The following is a 24,143-nucleotide window of genomic DNA, read 5'->3' as shown; positions in this document are numbered from 1 at the left end:
AGCCATAGATTGTCTGTAGCTCTTCATCTAGGGCTTGTCCAAGTTGGCATGGTGACTGGCCTTGTCATTGTATAGGTCTTGTTAGGCAACCATATTGTTGAGATTCCATGAGTGCGACTTTTCTGTCACATAGAGAAGACACTACCAAGCAATTTCTTTGTGTGAATTGCCGAGCTGAGTTCTGAGTAATTAGGGGAGAAAAAGCCCTTCTTTTAAGGAATTCACAGCTTAAAAGGGGCATGGACATGTCAACAAGTAGTTGTAAAATAATGTATTAAATGCATGATAGAGGAGTAAGCCCTAAAGTTATAAAGGAGGAGAGGCAGTCATTGGTCGCTGTGAGGAAAGGTCTTGTGAGTTAAATGGCCCAACAATGTTCTGGAAATAGAGTATGCATGAGATGTTTCCTTTTTTATTTGTTTAATGTTTTAACTAAAATAGAATTGCATCGCTTTCTTCCTTCTCTTTCTCCCTACAGCCTCTCCCAGATACCTGCCCTCCAATCCCTCTCATGCCTCCCACTGTCAAACTGATATCTTCTTTTTCTTTGATTATTATTATTACATGCATATGTATGTGCATGTGTATATGTATGTGTATGCACCAGTATATGACTACAACCTGCTAAATCTGTTTTTATTGCTTATATGTATATGGTTTCAGGGTTGACCACTTTGTATTAGATAACCATCAATGGGGCTCCTCCCTGGAGAGGCCAATTCTCCTTTTCCCAGCAGTCATTAGTTGCCAGGTAGTTCTTTGTCTAGGGGTGGACCCCCATGAAAGTTTCCCCTTATACATTAGCATGTCTTTTGATGTTGCCATTAATCCAGTCTTATTTATGTAGCCATTTCTAGGAGAGACTGTTTTACAGCACATTTCCTAGTGTTCTGGCTCTTAAAATTACTTTTCTCTTTGGCCACACCATCTTCAAATACATGCACAAAACCCACACTTTTATTTTTCATAGTTGCTTTTGTGGCATCCTTGGGGTAAACAAAAAGATTTTGCAAGGAAAATAAAAGATAAAGAAATAAGTGGTGAAGAAAGGGAAATAAAAGGGCAGAGAAAAAGTCTGCATCCTACTTTTATTGCTTAGTAACTGTGAATCCCAGAGCCTCAAGGTTTCATTGTCTCATTTGCCAATCATGTTGATAGTCCTTCCTTGAATCACTGACCTATGTTAAAAGTTTAAGTAGCAAAGTACATATACAAGGTGATTATCATTAGAAAATAGTAAATCTGGAGAATCTAGCTGTTGTTGGGTGTATCCAAGAGAAATAGTCAGAGGAACAAAGATGTAGAATTATTGTAGATGGTGGTTCTTAACCTTTTTTAAAAAAATTCCCTTCTAAGCAATTTGGACAGGACATTTGTCCCCCTAGCATCCATCTGTGGTGATACCAATAAGAGAGATCCGAAACAAATTAGTGACTCTGACCAGAACTATCAGTTTAGGCAATGTTATTTAATACAAGCAGACTTTGTAGATCACTGGGCAGAATAAAGGACTGCAGTTGACAGTTTCCATTCGACTAATTCCAAATACAGGTACTAAGCCTTGTTCTGTATAGTATAGCCGTCAAAACCTTCCATTCAAATGCAAAACCCCACAATTTAAGAATGTAGGGCCTTCATGTTCTATTATGAAATGTCTAACCAGACACATTGCTAGTTTCCTGAGAGACAGAGCCCAGGGAAGTTGGAGCAAGGGTGGGAGCTTTAGGGAAATGAAGGCAGTCACATAGGAAGGATACCAAAATCTACAACCTGTAAACAAGTAACTGAATAATTGAATTCAATGATTTGGTCAGTACATAGACATGGTAAGGTCCACTGGCTTATTCATGCCTGAAAGCAGGGTTGAGGACTCCCCATTTGGAAGAGCTGAAGAATCCAGAATCATTGAAGAAGGAAATGTGGAAGAGGAGATGAAGGCATTACCTAATCATTTAACCAAAAACTCCACATGAGAATTTGCTTCTATAGGGTCATCAGTTAGAAATGACTTTGACTGTGATGATAGAACCTGAGTTTGACAAACAAAGACTACAGAGGATAGGATATCCAATGGTACTATTTCCTTTTTAAAAAACTACATTTGTTTGTTTGTTTGTTTATGTGAGTACATATAGGGGAGGGACATGCATGTGTCATGCCATGTATGTAGAAGTCAGAGGACAAATTGTATGACTCTCTTTTCACCACTTGGGTCTTAAAGATAGAACTCAGGTTGTTGGCTTGGTGGCAGGTGCTTCTGCCCATTGAGCCATCTTGTCGACCCAAGCATTTCCTTTACACATGTTGAGTAGACAACCCTTGTGCTGTTCATAAATGTATAGAAGTCATTTAAGGAATGGCAAAAGTTTGCCAAGCACATATTTAAATTGTATGTGATTATTTGCTCACATGATTTCTCATCATGGTCTGGGTATCAATATGAGGAGGAAAGGCCCCTTGGCCATAATTAATTTCCTGGGAAAAAATTTTTTTTCAAATGTATTAATCACCAAAACCCTAAGGAGTCTCATAGTGCTACTGATGAAATCTCCTTTCTAATGAAAAAAAAAAGAAAGGAAGGAAGGAAGGATGGAAGGAAGGCAGCAAGCAAGCAGAAATAAGGACTGAGCTGCTTTCTAAAGCAACTTTTCATCCCAGTGGATTTGAACCCTGGGTCAAAACATTCTAAGAGCCTGGGGAAGAGTTGGCTAAGTTGCAGCCACCCACATTGTTTAGCAGGGAGCATGGAAAACAGTGCCACCAAAACACCGTTGTTAATGGGAGACTTGAATTCTTGTAAAATGTGAAAATCCCGTTTTATATTAATCCTATAAACCAAATTCAGTCTCAAAACTAAAGAAGGATTGTTTTATTTCATAAAAGACCTTAACAACAATGTACTTTTAAAGAAATAGAATAAAGCCAAGGGAATCTTTGCAGTTTAGTCTTCCTTTTCCATGCCGTTTATCATCTGGGCATCAACAGGATAAGAGGAGATCCTCTAGGGAAAAAAATCTAAGCTCAAATCTTATGGAAATAGGATTCTATGCTATTATAATTTTTCCTTATATTTTCTCTAAACACAAAAACTACCATGAAGGAGTGAGACCTAAGGTAGTGTTTTATTTTGTTTGTTTTTAATATGAGATCCATGGTGGATACTTTGATGATATCACCATGGGTATGTTTCCCAGCCCTGGGTAAGGGGAAACATGCTCAGTGTATTATACTACTATAATCTCATGTCTCATCATTTAAGGGTGTTAAATAGTGGTTTTGTTTGGAATAGTGAGGAAAAATAATAACCATACTAATAAACAGCACTATAGTAAAAGGCACATAGTGCAAGCTTGATTCAGTTCCTGGATGTTACCACTTCCCTTTTCCCCTCCTCCTTCCGTCAGTCCCTCCCCCCTCCCTCATTCCATCTTTCCATTATTTCTTCCTTCCTTCTTTCTTTCCTTCCTTTATTTTGATACGGGGTCTTACTTTGTGGCCCAGGCTGGCTTGGAGCTTTACTGCCATCTAGTCTGAGCCTCCATTTCCTCATCTGTGAATTAGGAATAGCAATCACAAATTAGAGGGTTACAGTGCAGGCTTATCAGGACAGCATAGGATAATGTTATACAGGCACAGAATCTAGGTTCCTATGAAAATATTTTTAAATTAATGGACACCAAAAGGCAAAATTTAAACTTATCAGTAGAGACCCATGTGACATAAAGCTTGTGCACCTTATTTGATGTTTCAGTCAGTATAAACATGCCCATCCACTTACAAATGGGTAAAGAAAGTGTAGAATACACGCTCACCATCTCTTTGTTGTGTGCTAAGTGCATTATATGTATATATGATTATGGTATTTTTGCTTTATGTATACTTCTATTTTAAAGATATTTTACTTTTATTTATTTATATGTGTGTCTGTACACACACACACACACACACACACACACACACACACACACACACACACACACACACACACACTGGAAGGCCAGGAAAGGGTGACAGACAAATTCTCTGGAGCTGGTTTGCAGGTGGTGGTGAGCCATCTGATATGGGTGCTGCAGACCAAACCTGGGTCTTCTGCAAGAGCATCAAGTGCTCTTCCCTGCTGAGCTGTCTCTCCAGCACCATCATGCCTACTATTACTTTGTAATTTACAAGTGATTTTCACATAGGTATTTTGTAGAATCTTTATGTTGACCCAAAAAGAAAGTTCTATTTCAAATTTAAGGAAAAGAAGGCTGTAGCTAGAGTTTTCCTGCCTGGCCCACAGTCAGGACAAATCTCTCTCACCTGCCAGTCCCTCACCTGCCAGTCCCACAGACGCTCAGACCTGACCAAGTAAACACAGAGACTTATATTGGTTACAAACTGTATGGCCGTGGCAGGCTTCTTGTTAACTGTTTTTACAGCTTAAATTAATCCATTTCCATTAATCTATACCTTGCCACATGGCTCGCGGCTTACCAGCATCTTCACATGCTGTTTGTCATCGTGGCGGCTGGCAGTGTCTCTCTGACTCAGCCTTCCACTTCCCAGCTTTATTCTCCTCCTTGTCCCGCCTACACTTCCTGCCTAGCCAATGGCCAATCAGTGTTTTATTTATTGACTAATTAGCAACACATTTGCCATACAGAACATCCCACAGCAGAAGGCTCACAAAACTGACCGGGGACAAGGGCTATCGGAGAAAGAGAACAAAGAGATGCCATTGCTGGTGCCATGATCTTAGGATGCACTTTGAGATGCATGTGCCAAAGATTCTGAAAGAGACTACTCTACATGGCAGGAAAGCTAACAAAAAACAAAGCCTCTGCCCTACCAAGCCATTTAGAAGCCAGAGTCCAAGGGCAACATGCAATGAATATGGTTCAAAGTTGTGTCTGATCTGAAAGTGTGTAACCATATCCATATATTCAGATTATAACTGGAAAATGTACAGACAAACAGAAACCCTATAACTAATATTTTATCCATTTAAATACATTCTCCATATAAATGAGACAAGAAATAAAACAGAGAAGTCACTCATCTTCTTATAATTAGTATGAAATTTATAATCCACATTGGGGAAATAACGACAGAGATTAAGAGAGCAGAGGGTAGAGACTGTTTTGTGACTGTTTTATAAACAGGCCTCTTGAGTCCAACTTTTAAATGAAATCTCTTAACACGTTTTTGTTTATAATGTCCTATAAAAGGGCTGTGCTGTTGAGAGATTTTATTCAAATTCACCTGTAACAAACACAGAAGTAACTAGCTATGGAGTGATCAAATGATGAACTTATTTAATATAATATGTCCCAGGTGATCTTTTCCAGGCAGTTGAGGCTTGATGAAATTTTTCTTCCTTCCTTTAAAATAAATATGTGATGGTGATTCCACCTGTCAAAAAATATATATGCTAGCTCTTGACTGGGGTTACACTGAATCTTCATGGACTATGTAAGCATTCTTTATGACATCAAGTCTTCCGGCCCAGAAATGCTATATGCCTCTTCATTTGGGTGGACCTTCCTTGCTTCTCTTTTAGAAGAAAATGGGTGTATTAACTACACTGCAAAGGGCAGTAGACTGGGCGGTCACAAGAGAACTTAAATGTACCTCAACCTTGTCTTTAACTCACTCACTGTATACTGAGCCTGGTCTTGAATGCACTGTGTAGTCAGCCTGGGCTTGAACTCACCATGTAGGCAGACTGGTCTTGAACTCTCTAATCTCCTGCTTCAGCTTCTTGGGTGCTGGGACTGCAGATTATGCTAACATGCCTCACTTCTTGTTTTTGTTTTGTTGTTAATGACCTTTTTCATAGTTTTTGATGTGCAGTCCTCTGTGGGATCTGAGGATATGTGCTTGAATGTCTCCTTCTTTCCATGCCATTACAAATGGCACTGATGCTTTAAAATCCCTGTTCTCATTGCTCATTGCTAATATATAGGCATGAAACTGATTTCCATATTTTGAAAAACAATTAATTATTCCAATCAATTTAACTTTGAAAAGACAAGTAAAAAGAAGTCTTAAATGGAAAAATAACTTGCTTCCCATACAAAGTAATTTTGCATGAAAGATTGGTTGGCACACCCAAGCCAGATGTTTATCAGTGTGCCCAGGTTGTGCCCAAATTAAGTTCCCACATTTATGCCTACTCACTGGCTGTATTGGCCTGCAAGCCAGGCCCCATTCAGTGAGTGGTTGTAGCAATTACAACTTAGTGGTGGTTAAGATGTCAAGCTTTGGTCTCTACAGACCTGGCTTTGGATCATGATCCCACCATGGACTAGACATGTACTCTTAGTAATCCCTTATCTTCCCAGATCTTCATTTTCTTCCAGTATAGGCTGTGATCAGAGCCTTGTGCCTGGCACTCAGTAATAGCTCAAGAGGCCCTGTTCTTATTATTTATTTTCAAGAAGAAAGATGCTAGGGAAATCCAATGAGCTGTCTAATACTGATGAATTAACAATGGGGCAGACTAACTGGGAGGTGGTAAACCTCCCTATTTGGGATAGCAGAAGGTACCCCAAGAGAGGCTCCAGGAGTGTTGGGGTATTATAATCCTCTGTCCTTGACCCTAGAGGCAGGACCAGCTGACAGGTTTCTTCAGTTCCCTACATATCTGACCCAGAGACACAAAGAGCTTGGAAGCAGTATGCAGAAATAGTTTTTTTTTCTTTAAAAACCAAGTGCAGACCAGCCTTATCTTTCCATCAACTGCAGTTTATGATTGCACATTAAACTCAATTGCTTTCTCTGGAGGCTGGTGCTGGGACCCATCATCTCTAGCCCAGTGCCATCCATTCTTGCTTTCCCCAGGAGTGCAGACAGACAAGCCGCCTTCTTGGTGTACACTAATTAATTTATCTCATGCTTGTGATTTTACGGCGCTTAAGTGCTGGAGCATTTCTGTTTATTCTTCTCCCTGCAAAGCACCTCACAACGCATAAAGACCATGAATCTCCATTGCAAACTGCCGTCTGTCTTAGGCTGGAGAACAGCCTGCCGGCTGCCTGATGTCTTGCTGGCACTGTCTCTTACAGCCAAAGTAACACATCCATTAATTTATCCTTAATGACATTTTGACATACCAATCAGTTCATCAGATGTTCCTTTTGCAAGGCTTCTCCTGAACCGCAGGGCCAGGGTGCCAGGCCATTCTTGATGCATAATGCATGAGACCAGCACACTGCTCAGTGCCTTTAACAGACAGGCATGTCTGCCACCCTCAGACTGCATGTTCCTAATGGCCCCTACTCCCTGAGTGATCTACACCAATGCCCTCAGAGCTGTTGGTTTGTGTACTGTGGCTTGGCTGTGCTTCAGGAAAGCTGGACAGAGAAATGAGAGGGTCCTGTGTTCGAAGACATACTTGTGATAATGTTGTTTGAGGGAAATAAGGTCAGTATCTCTTTGCCACACTCAATGGGCTCAGAGAAGTTTGAGTTTCAGAATCCAAGTGCATCTGTGGCAGTCCTAACATCCTGCATTTCATTAGTATCCTGCTACTGCTTAGAAATTTTTTAAAAATCACAAAGATACTATGATAATAATGAATATCAAAAAGGAATGGAAAATTATCCTTAATGTCTTCACTCTACCTTCAGCCATCCACACATAGATATACTACCTCGTGGTTGTAATCACAATGTAGACATGATTTTATTTTTTGGTATTTTAACTTAATGTAATCCAGTTAGCATTTTTCCATGTTGTTACATAGTTTTCATCTTTAATGGCACTCCATCATTTTAATAGTTGCATAATATTCCATCCAGGGGATGTATTATAATTTACTGAGCCGCTTCCCTATTGTTAGACATTTACGAGGCTGTAACTGATCGTGTGCTATTAAATCGAAGCGCCAGAGGAGGTGAAGGAGACAGCAGGCTCTGCAGACTGAAGAACTGGGCTCCAAACCCACCTGTTCCCTTTACCTGTTTTATGAGTTTAGCATTAGCCCTCCTGGGCTCAGGATTTCTCATCAATAAAACAAAAAGAAATAACCACAACTTTGTGATGGTGTTATGAAGCTTCAAGCTGTTTCCAAGGTACCAGCCACACAGTAGAGTCTATGAAAAATTAAAGTATTCCATTTAAACATATGTACTACAGATAGGAGAAACTCCTCTGACCCCAAGAATATTTGGCAATGCTTAAGATCTTTTCTTTTTGTAAACAGGGTTTCACAGTGTAGTACATGCTGGCTTTCAATTGGGAAGTCTCCTGCCTTAGTCTCCCAAGTGCTGGGATTATAAGTGTGTGCCAGCATGCCCAGCCAGAGACATTTTTCTTATGTTATACCTGGGAGTAACAGAGCCCCTGGCAACTAGATGATTGAGATCAAGGATGCTAACAAATATCATGTATTATCTAAAATATCAACAGCACCACAATTGATGGAATTAGTGCATATAGGAACCAGTGTTCCAGTATCACCTCACAGTATACGTTATGTCCTTTGTTATCATTATTGTTTTTATTTCCTCGGAATAAATTCTCAAGAAAATGGAATATCTGAATTAAAAAGTGTATGATCCTAAGCCCAATGGCAGTGGAAGTATCTAAGTGTGGTTCTAGGTGCTAACAGAGAAAGGACGGCAGATAAGTGCCATGCGTTCCTCTCTAGAGCAAGGAATGATGTGCTGTAGAGGAGTACTTCTCAAAGGACAGAGCCCAGCATCTCCTGGGAACTTGGAAATGTATAGTGTTTTAGCTTTACCCTAGACTTACAAACTCTAAAACTCTGAGAATGGAGCCCAACCCTCTCTGTTTCAGCCAACAGTATAGGTATTGTGGTGCATGTACAAGCTGGAGAATCCTTGCCATTCACTTCTGCAGAATAAAGCCCGTTTCTACAACAATTGGTCAAGTGCAGCCACTTTGTAGAGAATAGTGTTGAATCAAATTATGGTGAAGTTCAGATATGGAAGTTTCATTCATTCATTCAACATAATGAAAGCATTTAAATACTGTGCCAAGTGCTGAACTAGGTGCTGAATACACAAACACAAATAGGAAGATTAATGTGTGTTGTGTTCCTCCTATATCATGAACTGTGCTTCTGGAAGGGGCTGTCTGCAGAGGTCATGGGTTCTTGTTACTGACATTGCACAGTAAGGGAGCGAGTATCTTCTTACTCGGTTTTACAAGGGGGCCTCGAGGTAGGGTGGGTGGGACCTGGGGATCTTTCCAGCCCAGATAATCCAAGATCTTATAACTCGTGTAACCAAAAATGGACATCTGAACACCAGCGGGAGGACAGCATCTGCCCTGACACCTACTTTGGCTTGTTTTCTTGTAAGAAAGGTTTGCATGGAGGAGGGGGGCTGATAGATGAAGACAGAAAAGGTAGTTTCCCTGGAGTGCACCTTTCAGGGAGCAGCTACAAACAAAACTCAGAATATGCCAAAGGGAGAGATACTCCATGTTTGGGAGCAGATGATGGTGAGGATGGTGATAGTGACAGTGTGTATTTGTGAACATGTAGGTGTGTGTGTGTACGAGGTTGTATGTACATGCATGTGGAGGACAGAAGACTTGTTATTCCCCAGGTGCCATCCACTTTAGATATTTGTTTTAATTGTTTAATTTTTTGAGATTATAATATAATTACACTATTTCTCCCTTTCCTGGTCTCTCATTGGCCTGGCATTCACCTAGTAGGCTAGACTGGTTAGCCAAAACATACCAGACATCTCTCTGTCTCTGCCTGCCAGCACTAAAGTTACAAGCATGGGCCACAAGCTGGCTTTCTCTTATTAACTGGGTTCAGGAGAATTGAACATCAGTCTTCCTGCTTGCAAAGCAAGCACCTTATTAACTGAACTATCACCTCAGCCAACAGTGACTATTTTTAATCAGTACAGTCATTCAGTAGGTGAGAATACATCTGATTATTCTACAGATGAAGAAACTAAGTCTCATTACCTCGTGAAGATGGAGACCTTATCATGATTACACACATAGTTATAACCTAGGCAGTCCAGGGCTAAGGTCAATAGTGTTTACATAGCACTAACATTGGAAGGGCTGCCTGCCCAGCCTGGGACTTTCAGAGCTTGGTAGCTTGAAAACATTCAGGGTAACACCCATCATCTGAACCATGGATTCTGTTCTCACTTTTCTATCAAGTGTCCCTTCCCTTCTCATTGCTTATTATTCAACAAACATCTTGTATAAAGCTCACTCGGCAGGTAACAAATCCAGGTGTAAGTACTTTCAAAGTCATTATCACAGTATCTACCCTGAAGCACTAAGAGAATTCACAATCCTCGGCACTACCTGACAGATGAGGAGACTGAGTTATAGAGAAGCGAGAAACTACCCAAGACTACAGAGCCAGTAAATGATAGACTATGGCTTGAGTCTCAGCAGTCTGGCTTGAGAGTCCATACTGCTCCCACTAGATGCTATTACAGGGTTCTGGGACAGTGTGTCCATATACACATATGGAAGCTGCCCTTATATATGTTTTACACCCTCTGCCATACTGGATCTGTACCAGCTCAGGAGCACATCCAGTGGGGTCTAACTGCAGCTTAAGTAAAAGAAGAGCCTGTTTCAAGTGTGAGAGAAGGGAGGCGGACATCGTCAGGAGAAAGAAGCAGCAATAGACCAGCAGGGGCACAGAGAGCAAGGCAGCAGAGACATGGCGGTTGGTTGGTGGTGGCCATGGTCCCTTGGGCATTTAAATCATAATAAGATCTGCTGTTGCTGTGTAATGTTGCCAACCTTGGGAAAGTAGAGAAGCTCCCATACAAGGGGAGGGGAAGGCCCCACCATCTCAGAATAGGTACCTAACAGAGGCAGTGGGGCAGACAGGATGCTGAGTGACTGAATGTGCACTCTCCGCAGATACACACATGTGTGGGAGTCTGTTTGCCTGGGAGGAAGGGAACCAGAGGAGAAAGCGGTATGTTTTGATTGAGCATGGTATAACGCAAAAATCAGAGAGAGCATCCAGAAACTTGACTGCCTGGGTTTGAATCGCTGCTCCGCCTCTGGAAAGTTTGGGCATTTTTATGCAAATCATTTCAAGTCTCTCTGCCCTGCTCCTTCATCTGTGAAGTGGTGGCAGCGCTGCTGCTAACCGCATGGTTATTAGAACGAAAGCCCCTGATACACTGTACCTACAATCCATCAATAGTGCCCGGAGCAAAGGAAGTGCAATACCAATGTTTATTAAATGAATGTGCATTATATATCCTATTACAATTACATTAATTTCTTAGGGCTGCTATAACAAAATACCACATGCTGGGTGCCTTAAAACAACTAGAATTTCACTTCTGGGCTGGGGAGATGGCTCAACTAATCAAGTTTCTGCTGTGCAAGCATAAGGCCCTGAGTTTGATCCCCAGAACCCACATGAAAAAGGGGGACATGGTTATATGCGCTTTGTACTCTTAGCATTGCAAAGGTGGAGACAGGTGACTCCCTGAGACCTATTGGCCAGACAGCTTAGCATACTCAGCAAGCTCCAGGCCACTGAGGCACCCTGCCTCAAAAACACCAAGGCAGTAGGTGGATCTCTGTGAGTTTGAGGCCAGCCTGGTCTACAGAGCGAGATCCAGGACAGGCACCAAAACTACACAGAGAAACCCTGTCTCAAAAAAAAAAAAAAAAAAACACTGAGGCAGATGGTTCGTGAGAAAGAACATACATAAAAATTAAACAAAATGAAATACCACTTCATGATGGCTATTGATCTTTGGTGTTCCTTGGTTGGGAGCTAGATCACCTTGCTGTCACATGGTCCAAGGAGCTTCCTCACACAGCTGTCTGATAAGCAACTGGGCTTTGATGCCAGGCTGTCTGTCACTACCATCTGTATGTTAACTATTTCATCATCCCCAACCGGATACACGAGAAAATGTTTTAAGAACCTAAAAGCCCTGCAAACATTCATGTCCTCAGTTCATACTGTTGACTCTGATGGGATGGAGCTCAGCCTCTACCTCAGTTGCAAGAATTCTGAGTTAATGGAGTTTGGGTTAATGGAGTTTGGGTTAATGAAGGTTTTTTGTTTTTGTTTTTGTTTGTTTGTTCTTGCTGCATTTGTAAGAGACTGGAACAGTATGTAACATGGTCTAAATCCTCATTTAAATTTTTTATTTGTATTTTCACAATTTCATATACAACATACTTTGTACATATATAACATACTTTGCCCTTATCCCCAAGACTACCATTACCCTCTCTTATCTACTATCTCCTCTCCCTCCTGCCAGACCACTGCTTCTCCCCATTAAGTCCCCCACCCCATCCCCTGCACTTCCATGGACTTTAAAAAAGTCTTCTGTGCCCCATTACTGTTAATTAGTCTGGCTTGCATGAACATGGGTAGGGGATTATTTACTTGAAGAAGAACAATTTACCAGTGTTTAGACCACTGAGGAATATGACCTTCTTGCTCCCTGCATTTATTAACTGCCTCTTGCTCCTCAGAGAGGAATGGGGCCTCATGAGCTCTACCCCTCCCATGCTGGAATGTTGAGGGGCTCAGTATTGGGAGGTCATGTGCAGGTAACCACTGTAACTGTGTGTTCATGAGTGTAGCAGCTCTGTCATGTTCAGAAGATAGCATTCCACAACATTCTCCCTATCTTCTGGTTCTTCCATTCTTTCTTCCCCTCTTCAGTGATGTTCTCTAAGCCATGGAGAGGGCAAAATGAATGTCTTATTTAGGGAGGAACACTTAGCAGTCATTTATTTTTATGACTTTCATCAGTTATGAGTTTCTGCATTACCTGGTGCCTGTTAAACAGACACTTTTCTGACCAAGGCTAGAAGAAGCACTAATCTATGTATATAAACACAAGTTTTAGAGGGCGGTTTGACACCTTGTCCACTTAGCAAATCCACAATAGTATGTTCACCCTATGGCCTATGACCTCCTTCTCATGGGCTTGTGACCAGGTTTACAGTGCCAGGCATGAATTACCTCCTTGGAACAAACCTCAAATCTAACCCAAAAGCTGTCCGCTAGCCCTCCATCAGTCATCACTGTGCCACCCGTGGACACATATTTCCTGGTAGGTGAGTACTGCAGCTCATAGGGCTCACAGCTGGGTGAAACTATTGATAGCTTTTATCCACTGGCAGCTGGCTTTTCCTTCCAGCATTATATGAAAGCTAACCAATGGGAAAGAAACGTAAAGCTCACTTACAACGTGATTTCTCAATGTCCTGCAATCAAAATGTGTGGTTTCCTCCTCAGTATATGGTATTGTCTTCTCATTTGCATGTCTAATCCCATTCCTAGAAGACAGATATGAGAATGTTGGACCAGGTGTCTGAGTTTTCAGGCAGAAAGCAGGGACCAGGTCCTATGGCTCCTACCTATGTATTGTGTGCTTAACTAAGAACACTCTATCCAGGCCTTAGTAAGAGGAAGTCTCTTCTGTGAAATGGGATACTAGTATGGTTCTCTTCCTGTTATGATGGGCAATCGTAGAGAGTTAGTCATGTGGCCTGTAGCTGTACACTGTGGCTGTAAAGTATATGAACAATTGTTAATTGGTGTGTAGCCTTCCTTTTTCATCTTTCTTTTTCTGCCTTTGATGGGCTAAGATACCTTCTAGCTTCAAGGTTCAAGTCTCTGTGAGTTACCAAGATAGTCTACCTAGAGATGCTAATGAAGGGTGGGCCAGAGGCTAAGCCCTCTGGGAAGGAATAAAGTGCCTGGTCAATGTCTATGCAGGAGAGTATCCATGGCTGGTCAGTGTCTGCCCAGGACAGTATCCATGACTGTTCAGTGTCTGCCCAGGAGAGTATCCGTGGCTGGTCAGTGTCTGCCCAGGAGAGTATCCATGGCTGGTCAGTGTCTGCCCAGGAGAGTATACATGACTGTTTAGTGTCTGCCCAGGACAGTATACATGACTGTTCAGTGTCTGCCCAGGAGAGTATACATGGCTGGTCAGTGTCTTCCCAGGAGAGTATACATGGCTGTTTAATGTCTGCCCAGGAGAATGTATATAGTTGTTCATATCCAGGAAAAATCCTTAGATGAAACTTTCAAGATTTCTAATAATAAGTTGGACCATCCTATTCCAAGACAAAAAGAAACTGAGGGATTTTGTGAATGTGAATGCTGGAATCCCTCATTGCATCTAGTGCAAGGAAGTTTCCAGACTGTACTTAAGCTCTTCTAGCCGGGAGGATCCTCACAGCACAAGCCTGAAATGGAAAGGGTTCCTGTCTGTTTCGTTTTGTTTTGTTTTCATCAGGATATCAGGATAGCCTGTCTTGCAGCCACAGGTATAAAGTAAGTGCACATTAACTGCTTGTCCAACAAACTCATGAGCAAAAGAGAAGAAAATAATTTTAGGAAGGAAATGAAGAAGTCTACAGAGGAGAGCGAGCTTTAAGGCCTTATAAGGTTCAGATTACTGTCCTGAAACATTCTCCAGCTCGAGAAATGACCTGCAGAGGAATCCACAGGCCTCTGTGTGCTCTCTTTTCTTCAGCTTTTGTTACCCCCTGCTGGTGAAATCCCATGACCCAATTGACAAGAACTGCAAAACTAATAGAGAAATACTTGCAAGTTCAGAAAAGTCACAAGTGCTCGAGTGTTAAAGGCCCTGAAGGACCACCCCATGAGTCATATGGCTATTTTATCATGTTTGGCTGTTTTGTTTTTAAAGTTCTGTGACTTGGGTGGGATACTCTGTGGGATCCAGAGTATTTTTAAAAAAAGACTTCTGCAAACATTCCACTAATTCTGCAAATATTCCAAGAACAAAATGCTGAGTTATCTACCCAAATATCCCAAGGAACATATATTCCAAGGCCCACACTGATGTCATGCAGGGTGTTCCTTCTCTTCTTCGGTCGCACTTATCTACTTTTGAAGTAGTTATAATTTATACTCAGAGCAAGATAACAATCTTTTCTACACTCCAAATCATAGACTTTTAAATATAAATTTGTGCAACAAATTTATTGAGCATGGGCTATGTGCCAGATACTCAGCAAGCAATTGGAGTAGGTACAAGGAGTCAAAAGCCCTTCTCCCAAGAGGTGCTTACCCTAGTGGGTGAGAGTTGAATGACTGTCGTGGAATGGATGAGTGCTTAGCAGACATGGCTTCAAAACCCTTCCTGGTCTCCTGCCAGGGTTCAAACCAAGTATTAACCCTCTAGTAGCACCAAATGATCTCTTCTTAGCATTCTCCGTCTCTGCGATTTGATATTTCTGCACTTACCTATTTAGTGCTTGTCTTTGTCGTTTGTCTCTGGGCTTGCAGAGGGTCAAGGTGAAGAAGGTTCAGCTTTCTTACGTTTAGCAGAGCCTGATACGTGTATGTGCTCAAATATTTGTCCAAAGAATGAGTCAGCCTGAGAGGAGAAAATGACAGTTCTGTTAGTGGAGCAGCAAGAAGCCCCAGAGGAGGTCTGACATTGGAATGACTTTCAACTTTGAAAGATGAAGGAAGGTGCCTAGTGGAGAATAAGAACACATCAAGGCCACGAGTATTGAATATCGTGGGGTGGGGCACGTAGTTGCTGTTTACTAGAAAGTATGAATGGGAGGCTAAGCTGAGGCCTAGACCATAATTTGAAGGTCTTGGGTATTTTCAGATTTGGGTTTTCTCCAGAGGGAGAAAAATAAAATGGGAGAGATAAATTAAATTCTGTGATAATGGCAAGAAATATCCAATTTTTCCTGTGAGTAGGATTAGTTTTAATTCTTAAATTTTGAATTCCAGCTGTGAGTTTGTGTTTTCTTTTCTTCTGTGCCTGCTCCATTTCCACCTTTAGGACTGTGTTTACCTATTGCCAAAACACTCACATAGGACTCCCATCACCAAAGTTTCAGCTGTGGGCTCATACCCAGGACACTACTATGGTTTGGAGGAGCCCCACCCCTCCCACAAAGGACTATGTATTAAGGGCTGGGGCCCAGAGTACAGTGTTGTAGATGCTTTGAAACTGTAAGTCTTAGTGGAAGGTCCTTAAGTCGCTGGGAGGAATTTTCAGACCTCAGTCAATCTAAATCATTTTGTTTTTTGGCTCTCATCTTGAGCTGCTTGCTCTACCATGTCCATATAAAATGTGCACCCCTTGCTAGAAAAAAAAAGCAGAAGGATCAGCAAGCCAATGACTTACAAGCAACTTTTTTTCTTTAGAAGTTCATTGTCTCAGGTATTTTTTATGTAAACCTGGCTAACATAGATATCATGTAGCTGAGGGTTACAGCTTAGTTTTTAAAATTTTAAATACCTCCATGTTTTGGAGAGGCTCAATTTTTCTTTTCATTTGTATGTATGTATGTAGGTAGGTGTGTGTGTGTGTGTGTGTGTGTGTGTGTGTGTGTGTGTGCGCGCGCGTGCGCGCACGCGCGCACGTATGCACGTTTTTGGATCTACCCTAACATTTCTATAAAATTTCATTTTTCTAAGAAGCAGTGAGATCTCTTTTGGTTATTATTATTGCTTTGGAAGCCAGTGATTTGTGTTAAAGACAACTCTTTCTATATTATTTACCCTGAATGGAATGAGATTGGCTGGAAGTTCTGCCTCCAAGGAAATAGCAGAGCTCTGATTCATACTCATTTGTAGTTTTCAAGTTAATTCTCTTATCAGTTTTCCTTTTATTTCCTGCTGGAGCAATGTGAGGGTGTTTGGATGGAGGCAAAATATCTGGTGTATATCCTTCCAAATTTATGATGAAGAAGGTCACATATACATTTTTAAACAGACTCCTTTTTGATAATGAATGAAGAATAAAATTTTGAAATGCCATCAGCTACAAAATTTTTCTTTTTGTTGGTGTTCTCTTTGCCTGTTGATTGCTTAATGATGGTGAGAGAGGGACAGGCTGTATTTCTTGTCTTTCCTTTGACCACCTGGAGTAGTTTTACTTGTAGAACAGTCTGCCTGTGGCCAAACCATTAATGACCAAAAAAAAAAGTCTTTCTTTTCTTGAGTGCAATTCCTTCCCCAGGCCAATTTTTAAGAATAAATAAATGAAGAATTCCACTTTAGGCTACATTGATCTTCAAATTATGGCCAAATGAGAACCATAAAAGCTATTCTCTTCTCTATCCGGATTTACCCTGTCCTGTTCTCTGTCATGCTTTCTACTGCTGGGCTGTGCTCTGCAGGGATTCCATCAGAGGGTCCTTTGACACCTGTAGCTATTATTTAGATTCTGTTAATGAGGACTGCTATGGGAAGTCAGAGGCTGGGGCAAGTAGAGTCAGGGTATTGTGGCCCATGATTTCCTCTGTGTGTGCTCATCTAGGATAGACTGGACCCTTCAAGAGAAAAATTCTGCCCATCTGGCCTTCTCTTTTCAACTCTTTCCTTCAGGGTTCTGACTATGGCTTCCTGTGCTTGTCCCTCTGGGCTCCTAGGCAGGAAACAGGGTAGCTTGTCTCTATGTTATATCATCTTGCTGCCCTTATGACCATTTTCAATAGCCCTTTTATACATAAAGACTTCTCAAAGTATCTTCACTTAAAGGTACCATCTGCCATTCTATGTAGTCTATACCTACACATTGGACCCATGTTCTTAGGAGGAGGCTGTCAATTGGGAGTTGGACCTGGATAAACTCTTCTAACATACTTCTCCATCCAGATTTATCCTTTCCTTTAGTGCTTCTTGTGCAGGGAGATCATTAACTCTTGAAATGGCCTATCTGTGATTGGGAACACTGTTCCTATGTTACATATAATTTCTCCTCTTTGGGATGCCAGTTCTTTCTGCTCTGAAACAAGAATAAGAAAGGCTAATGTTCAAGCCAGGTTCTGTGAAGACTACAGCAGTAGACTCAGAGATGTTTATCCTTAAAATACATATTCAGCCCATAGATTTTCATCTGATAGGAACATTATGACTATATTTAGATGTATGTGTAAACCCATAGGGACCACATTCAAGAAGGGTCATCATATTTTTATCACTTATGAAATACCTAAGCTCCATCAGTTGAAATTTAAGTGAAATAGATTTTTCAATCCATAAAAGAAGAAGCCTTTGACCTTTTCATTCCCCAGCAAGGAATCAAAGTCACTGTCACTTGATATAATTCAAAGACAGAATTCCACTGTGGGACTGCTGGGAGGGTGTTGAAACATTAGAATATGGTTGGTTGAGTCAGCAAAGATTTAATAGCAGCATCCATGTGGTCGCTGTCCTCTAAATGCCGAACAGTGTGCGCTGTGTATTGTATGTGCTACCTCATTTAATCCTTATGACTATATGAGGCCAATCCTGTTATTGGGTGCAACGCGTAGAAGAGTTCAGGATAGACAGAGATCAATAAACCTGCCCCAGGCAGGCAGCAGAGGTAAGCTATGAACTCATGTCTGCCTAGAGCCAAAGGGGGTGTAGCCTCAATGGTTGGTGTCAGGACAACAAGGGGACCTTCGCGGCTATCTACTGGTCCTGAATCTAGGCCTCTGGGTGCTGTCTTACATCTTCAGGTGATTCAGATTTACCACAAACTTTAAGAAATGCTCCTCTACACTATTATTATTAAAAATGCCTCTCTGGTTCTCTGGGACTGTTGCTTCTGTAGGAGTGTCTATGAGTCAAGTCCAGCTTCGGCTTTTCTGTCTTTGAGTTAATTACTAACCTTTACCCTCACCAACCACCAACCCTCACTTCAGTCTACGGCTGTGTGATAGATTCGTTCATTAGTCAATCTCTGAGGAAGGCTGGACTGTGTCTCTTATGAAATATCTAAACCCTATCGGTTAAAATTCAAGTAAAATAGACCTCTAAGTCCATAAAAGAAGCCTCTGACCTTTTAGTTCCCTAGGGAGGAATAAAAATCTCTGTTGCTTGGTATAATTTATAGAGATATAGAATTCCACATTGAGACTACTGGGGAGGGTGTTTAGAGGCATGAAAACAGAAGGTCCAGCCTGACCTCTCCTCCCTCCAAAGAGAAAGTGGGGGAAGAATCGCAGAGCCTCATTGATGTCTCATTATAAGCTCAAATATATAGCACACTCATTGGTACAGATCAAACAGCTACTAAGTGGAAATGATCTCCAGTTCCAGGAAGGCTTGTGTTTACTTGACCCTGAACATTGGACAGCCTGCCTTGCCTCTGCGTCTGTTGGATGAACTAAATATGGTGTTGAGAATGGGGGATGGGAAAAGAGACTAACTTACCTGCCCAGCCCTCGAATGCAACTAGAACCATCTGACTGTGATTTTTCCCTTGCACATGTCCCAAAGGAAGCTGGCTAAGAAGCAGAAGGAGACACAGACTGGAGCCCAGAGGGAGATGGGCCCCGTGGCCTCAGCTGACAAGCCCACCACCAAGCTCAGCGCCAACCGCAATGATGAAGGCTTCTCCTCCAGTTCTCAGGATGTTAATGGATTCAGTAAGTGGAGTCAACTACAGTGAATAGAGTACAGTGTCAATTTGGGTCCTGGTGCCTCTCCTGTGGATCACTCACAATGACTAAGTCCAGTGAACTGTGGGATCAGAATCCTTTCCTGGGATATCAGAGACGAAGGGTCTTTTCCCTGGCAAAGCTTTGGGGTAGCCCAACCTGATGTAAAGAAGAATAATTAAGAACATGGGACTGGGGAGGGGGCTCAGCCAATGGACATGCCACATGAGCATGAAGACCTGAGTTTGGATCCCAGCACCCAAAGAAAATGTTAGTCTGGGTGGCATGTGCCAGTAAGCTCAACACTGGAGAGCTAGAGACAAGGGGACTCCCTGGGGCTTGCTGGTCAGTCAGTCTAGCCTAATCAGTGAGCTCCAAGTCCAGTGAGAGAACCTACCTCCAGAAATAAGGTAGGGAGTGATTGGGGAAGTTATAAGATACCAACTGCTGATGTCCACATGCATGCACAAGCACACACATGCAAATACACGTGAATGTACACATACCCATAAACCACATATTCAAAACAAAAAGAGAAAAAAACAGAATCTATGCCTAAGCAGATGGAATGGGAACAAGTCATCCTGAATAGAGACAGGTAGTTAAAAATAATAATAGTTACAAAGGAGGAGGAGGAGGAGAAGGATTGTGACCTTAAGGCAAAAAGCATACTGTACTGAATTTAGTGGCTGACAATTTTCAAAACTATCTCACATTTACTGTGTAAGGCAGATGAGTCACAGAATGTTTCTATCTTTGTCCCTAATATTTAAGAAACAGTTTCTAAAATCTTAAAGTTCAGGGTTCCATGTACCTACTGGAAGTTGTACCTCCTGAGCCCTAAACAGTTCTATTAGGTCAAAACTATCTTCATCTTCATGGAGTTAATAAGGCATCCTTGGCTAATATAAGTAGTTTAGATTCCATGGTTGACTCATCCAAAGGAGCACTCCAAGGCTGGGTAGTTATAAGCCTGGTTTGGTGGCCAGGTTTGAGAAAGCTGCTTTTCATTCTTGTCTTTCAACCATGCTATAAGCTAGTTCTTTCCTGGATTTGATAATAATATAATCACTTTTCACTATATATTTTATACATTATAGACAGAAGGAACCACATTTTGTAAAGACTACTTTAGATATGGTCTTTCTGGGGGATGTGGAGTGATGAGAACATGAAATAGTAAAGGAAACCGATATATATATATATATATATATATATATATATATATACATATATATATTATATATATATATCATAGATGGTGTTATATATATCATCATAGATGTGTTATATATATATATATATATATATATATATATATATATATATATATATATATATATATATATATAACATCTATGATGCAGACACTCTCGTCTCCTTTTAACCACAATCCTATGAGATACTTAGTTTTGCAAAGCCTATTTTGTAGGGAAGAGATTTTTGTTTCAACTTCCCAGAGTCACATAGATCATCTCATGGATTTAAGACCCCTAAGCTGGAGTGCCGCATAAAACTTGGAAGGTTTAGCCAGGCGGTGGTGGCGCACGCCTTTAATCCCAGCACGCGGGAGTCAGAGACAGTCAGATCTCTGTGAGTTTGAGGCCAGCCTTGTCCACAGAGTGAGATCCAGGACAGGCACTAAAAGTACACAGAGAAACCCTGTCTTGGGGTGGGGGGAGGGAGTTGAATATGGCTTTTACAACAAAAATCTAAAAATATACTGATGATCTTATGAACAAATACTTAATTTTTGCTTCTTCTTAGAGATGAGAGGCTATCTGTGATCTGCTTAATCCTACACACAGCCCTTTCATGCCTTAATATAAGTGAATTACATGGACTCATGTACTTCCTAAGGATGCTGAAGTGGGAGACCGACAAAGAACTGGAAAGGCACAGGAGGGCTGGGTAGGAAACGGGCCTGGCATGTCCTTGAAGAAAGTGAGGTGCACTGAGTTGTCCCTGGCCCTTCTACTTTGAGTCTTGCAAGTTTTTCTTGAAACTGGGCCTAGTGATACTGACTCATACCAAACTTCTCCTGTATAGCCCAGCCTAGTGTGCACACTTTTTTCTTGTTATAGAAGTACCTTGGAAAGGCATCAGATGCTGAAAGATTGTGGTCCAAGAAGCTTGACAATCACTGTGACCCTGAAATTGTAGGTATTTAATCTCAAGCTTGCTAGTCACATGGGAAAACAACCTAGGTCACACTGATTTCAAAGAGAAATATCACCACTGTTTTCACTATGGACAAAATGTTAGACCCTCCAGATAAAAATGCTAAAGACTGGGGTGGATTCTTCACTTAAGAGAAAGAAAGGGGAAGAACATTCAGTGGAATCTGATGAGGTTTTTTTTTTTTTTTTTTTTTTTTTGGTTTTTCGAGACAGGGTTTCTCTGTGTAGCTTTGCGCCTTTCCTGGAACTCACTTGGTAGCCCAGGCTGGCCTCAAACTCACAGAGATCCGCCTGGCTCTGTCTCCCAAGTGCTGGGATTAAAGGCATGCACCACCACCGCCTGGCTTGATGAGGCATTTTAAAGATCAAGGATAGTCTTCCCAAACAATTCTATGTGTGAGGTGTCCATATTTTACATTTTGTATACACACACATACAGAAAACCATGTGAACTCCTATGTCTCTGTGTATATATATTTATTTTTAATGATATTCCTTTTTAAAAGACAGAAAAAACTTTCAATTGACTGGTTATATTCAGTTATTATGAAATCTTGCATTTGTTTGAATCATTGAATATTTTAGAATTCTTTCTGCACATCTAGTATCTAGGGCTGCAGCTGTAAACACACTCTGGGGATTTTTTCTTTTTTTTTTAATGCCCTAAAATGCATCAGGTAACTTTTAGAATGCCCTATGGAACCACTGGGATGAGATTTGAAGGGGGAAAATGTAAGTAATGCTTACACTGGAGATGTAGAAATTGTTTCTAAAATCACCCTGATGTGTGTAAAATTGAATCTATTTTCGTGACATTAGGGAAGTGGTTGTCTGGCTTCTGAATTGGCATCTTTAAGAGTGACTGAGATTATGTGCAAATTTTGAGGCAGCATTGAGAGAGGAAGGGCAGGTGAACTGTTGTTACACTGGGTAAGATTGTAGAAGGACATGCTTTAAGCAATTATTTCATTATTGAGCATGTGGGCCCTAGCTTTATGCAAATTCTGCCTCTTCCTGCTTAGGTCTGTGTTCTAGCCTTATCTATTACCAGTGACTGCTACGTTTGGCAACATCTATTCAGTCAAGCCTCCCAACGTTGTATAGCAACAATGACCTCTGGGGCAGCAGGGTGACAGGGCTCTGTCAGATATGGGCTGTTGCTGTGGAGTGCTTAGGCATTCTTTTAAAAGCAGTGCATGAAACATTTCAAGGGCAAACAATGCGCATTGTTTTCCATTTAAGGAAAAGCTGGCTTTTATTAGGTAATCTGATTGTGATCTTGGCTGCCTTGAGTACTTGTAATTTTTTTCCTGTGATCTTTAGCTCACTGGGATTGTTTTCTGGGTCTTTCTTCAAGTACTAGCCTCATATATCATGCTTATATCTGCTTCTTTATCTTCTGTATTTGTGTGTCTTCTCCTGGCTCATTTTCAGACAAAATAAAATGCTTCAAACGAAATCACAGTTGTATCCCTAGGACACGGGAGCTTGTTCACCTTTCTCATACTGCACTGGCTACCCTTGACTGCATTCCCATGGAGCTAGAGTTACAGGAGACTGTGAACCCCCTGATTTGGGCACTGAGAACCAAACTCGGGTCCTTTGGAAGAGCAGCAAGCAAGAGCCTTTAACCACTGAGACATCTCTCCAGCCTCCAGAGAAATATTTTTATTTGTGCAACACATTTCAACAGTAGATCCTTATTTCCATGTCGTGGATAACTTATAGGTTTAATATGGTGCCTATTCTACAAGTAAGGAAATGGGGGTACAAAGTACATGGTCTTTGACAGGTCATAACCAGGATACATTTTTTTCCTTGTATCAGTTAAAGCCTATCTACATAGTTCTGCCAAGAATTTAGGGAAATGCCCAACAAGAGCACCAATGATAAAACAATAGTAAAAAAATTAAGATCAGAAAATTATAAATAAAAAGAAGAAAGTCAATGAAACATTATAATATAATTATATCATAATTAAATATAGATATGCAGGCTAGATCATATTGAAATCCCAGACATTGAACCATTAAGTGCTCTGCTAAGTCAGGAACAGTTTGAGACAAGTTGTTATAAATTAGGAACACACCCCACAGATAACATTTTCAAGATATATTTATTGTATCTTTTTATTTATGTATGTGAATGTGTATGTGTGTGTATGTGTGTGCAGGTGCCTGCAAAAGTTACTAACTTTTAGTTATCAATCTGTCTCTCAACTTCCTGGTAGCAAACACTCAAAGAAGAGGCTAACTCGAGGGAATACCTGCTATGCATTGGCTCCTTGGCTTTTTGCAAATTCTTCTCAAACTTCCTCAGAATTATGTAATTTCTATATTGCCTCCATTTTGAAAATGAGGACACCAGGTTTGAGGCAGCTAAAGTAAACAAGCCCAAAGTCACACAGCGCAGAAATAGTACAAACGAGATTAGGAGCCAAATGGAGTTACCCACCCTCAAGCCAGAGCCATTATTGTAGCTTGGCAATTGCCAGCTTTGAGCTCTTTGATACTGGCAGAGACAGACAGCACTATTCCCCAGTGATAGGGTGGGTAAATTTTCTACCATGTGAGCAAAAGCTGCCACCACCTCTCTGTT

At 41.2% G+C, this 24,143-nt stretch overlaps 1 protein-coding gene across 18 annotated transcripts in view; it reads left to right on the top strand.

Annotated features, from left to right (window-relative positions):
• The window catches only part of Ptprt (protein tyrosine phosphatase receptor type T), a 1,101,940-nt gene that overhangs the window by 952,231 nt on the left and 125,566 nt on the right, over positions 1–24,143 (top strand). For 11 of the 18 annotated variants that reach the window (XM_052726080.1, XM_052726075.1, XM_052726079.1 and 8 more), the window contains one exon: positions 19,205–19,353. In XM_052726080.1, coding sequence (XP_052582040.1) covers positions 19,205–19,353 — 149 coding nt within the window. Of the gene's footprint in view, positions 1–19,197; positions 19,354–24,143 lie in introns of all 18 variants that reach the window. The other 7 variants (XM_052726074.1, XM_052726070.1, XM_052726064.1 and 4 more) reach the window with 1 other exon arrangement.

This window comes from Peromyscus californicus, unplaced genomic scaffold (assembly GCF_007827085.1).
Source record: "Peromyscus californicus insignis strain IS unplaced genomic scaffold, ASM782708v3 Scaffold_7__1_contigs__length_154581171, whole genome shotgun sequence".
NCBI classification, from domain to species: domain Eukaryota; kingdom Metazoa; phylum Chordata; class Mammalia; order Rodentia; family Cricetidae; genus Peromyscus; species Peromyscus californicus.
The sequence above is the reverse complement of the archived record's forward strand: the minus strand, read 5'-3'. Positions and strand labels throughout refer to the sequence as shown.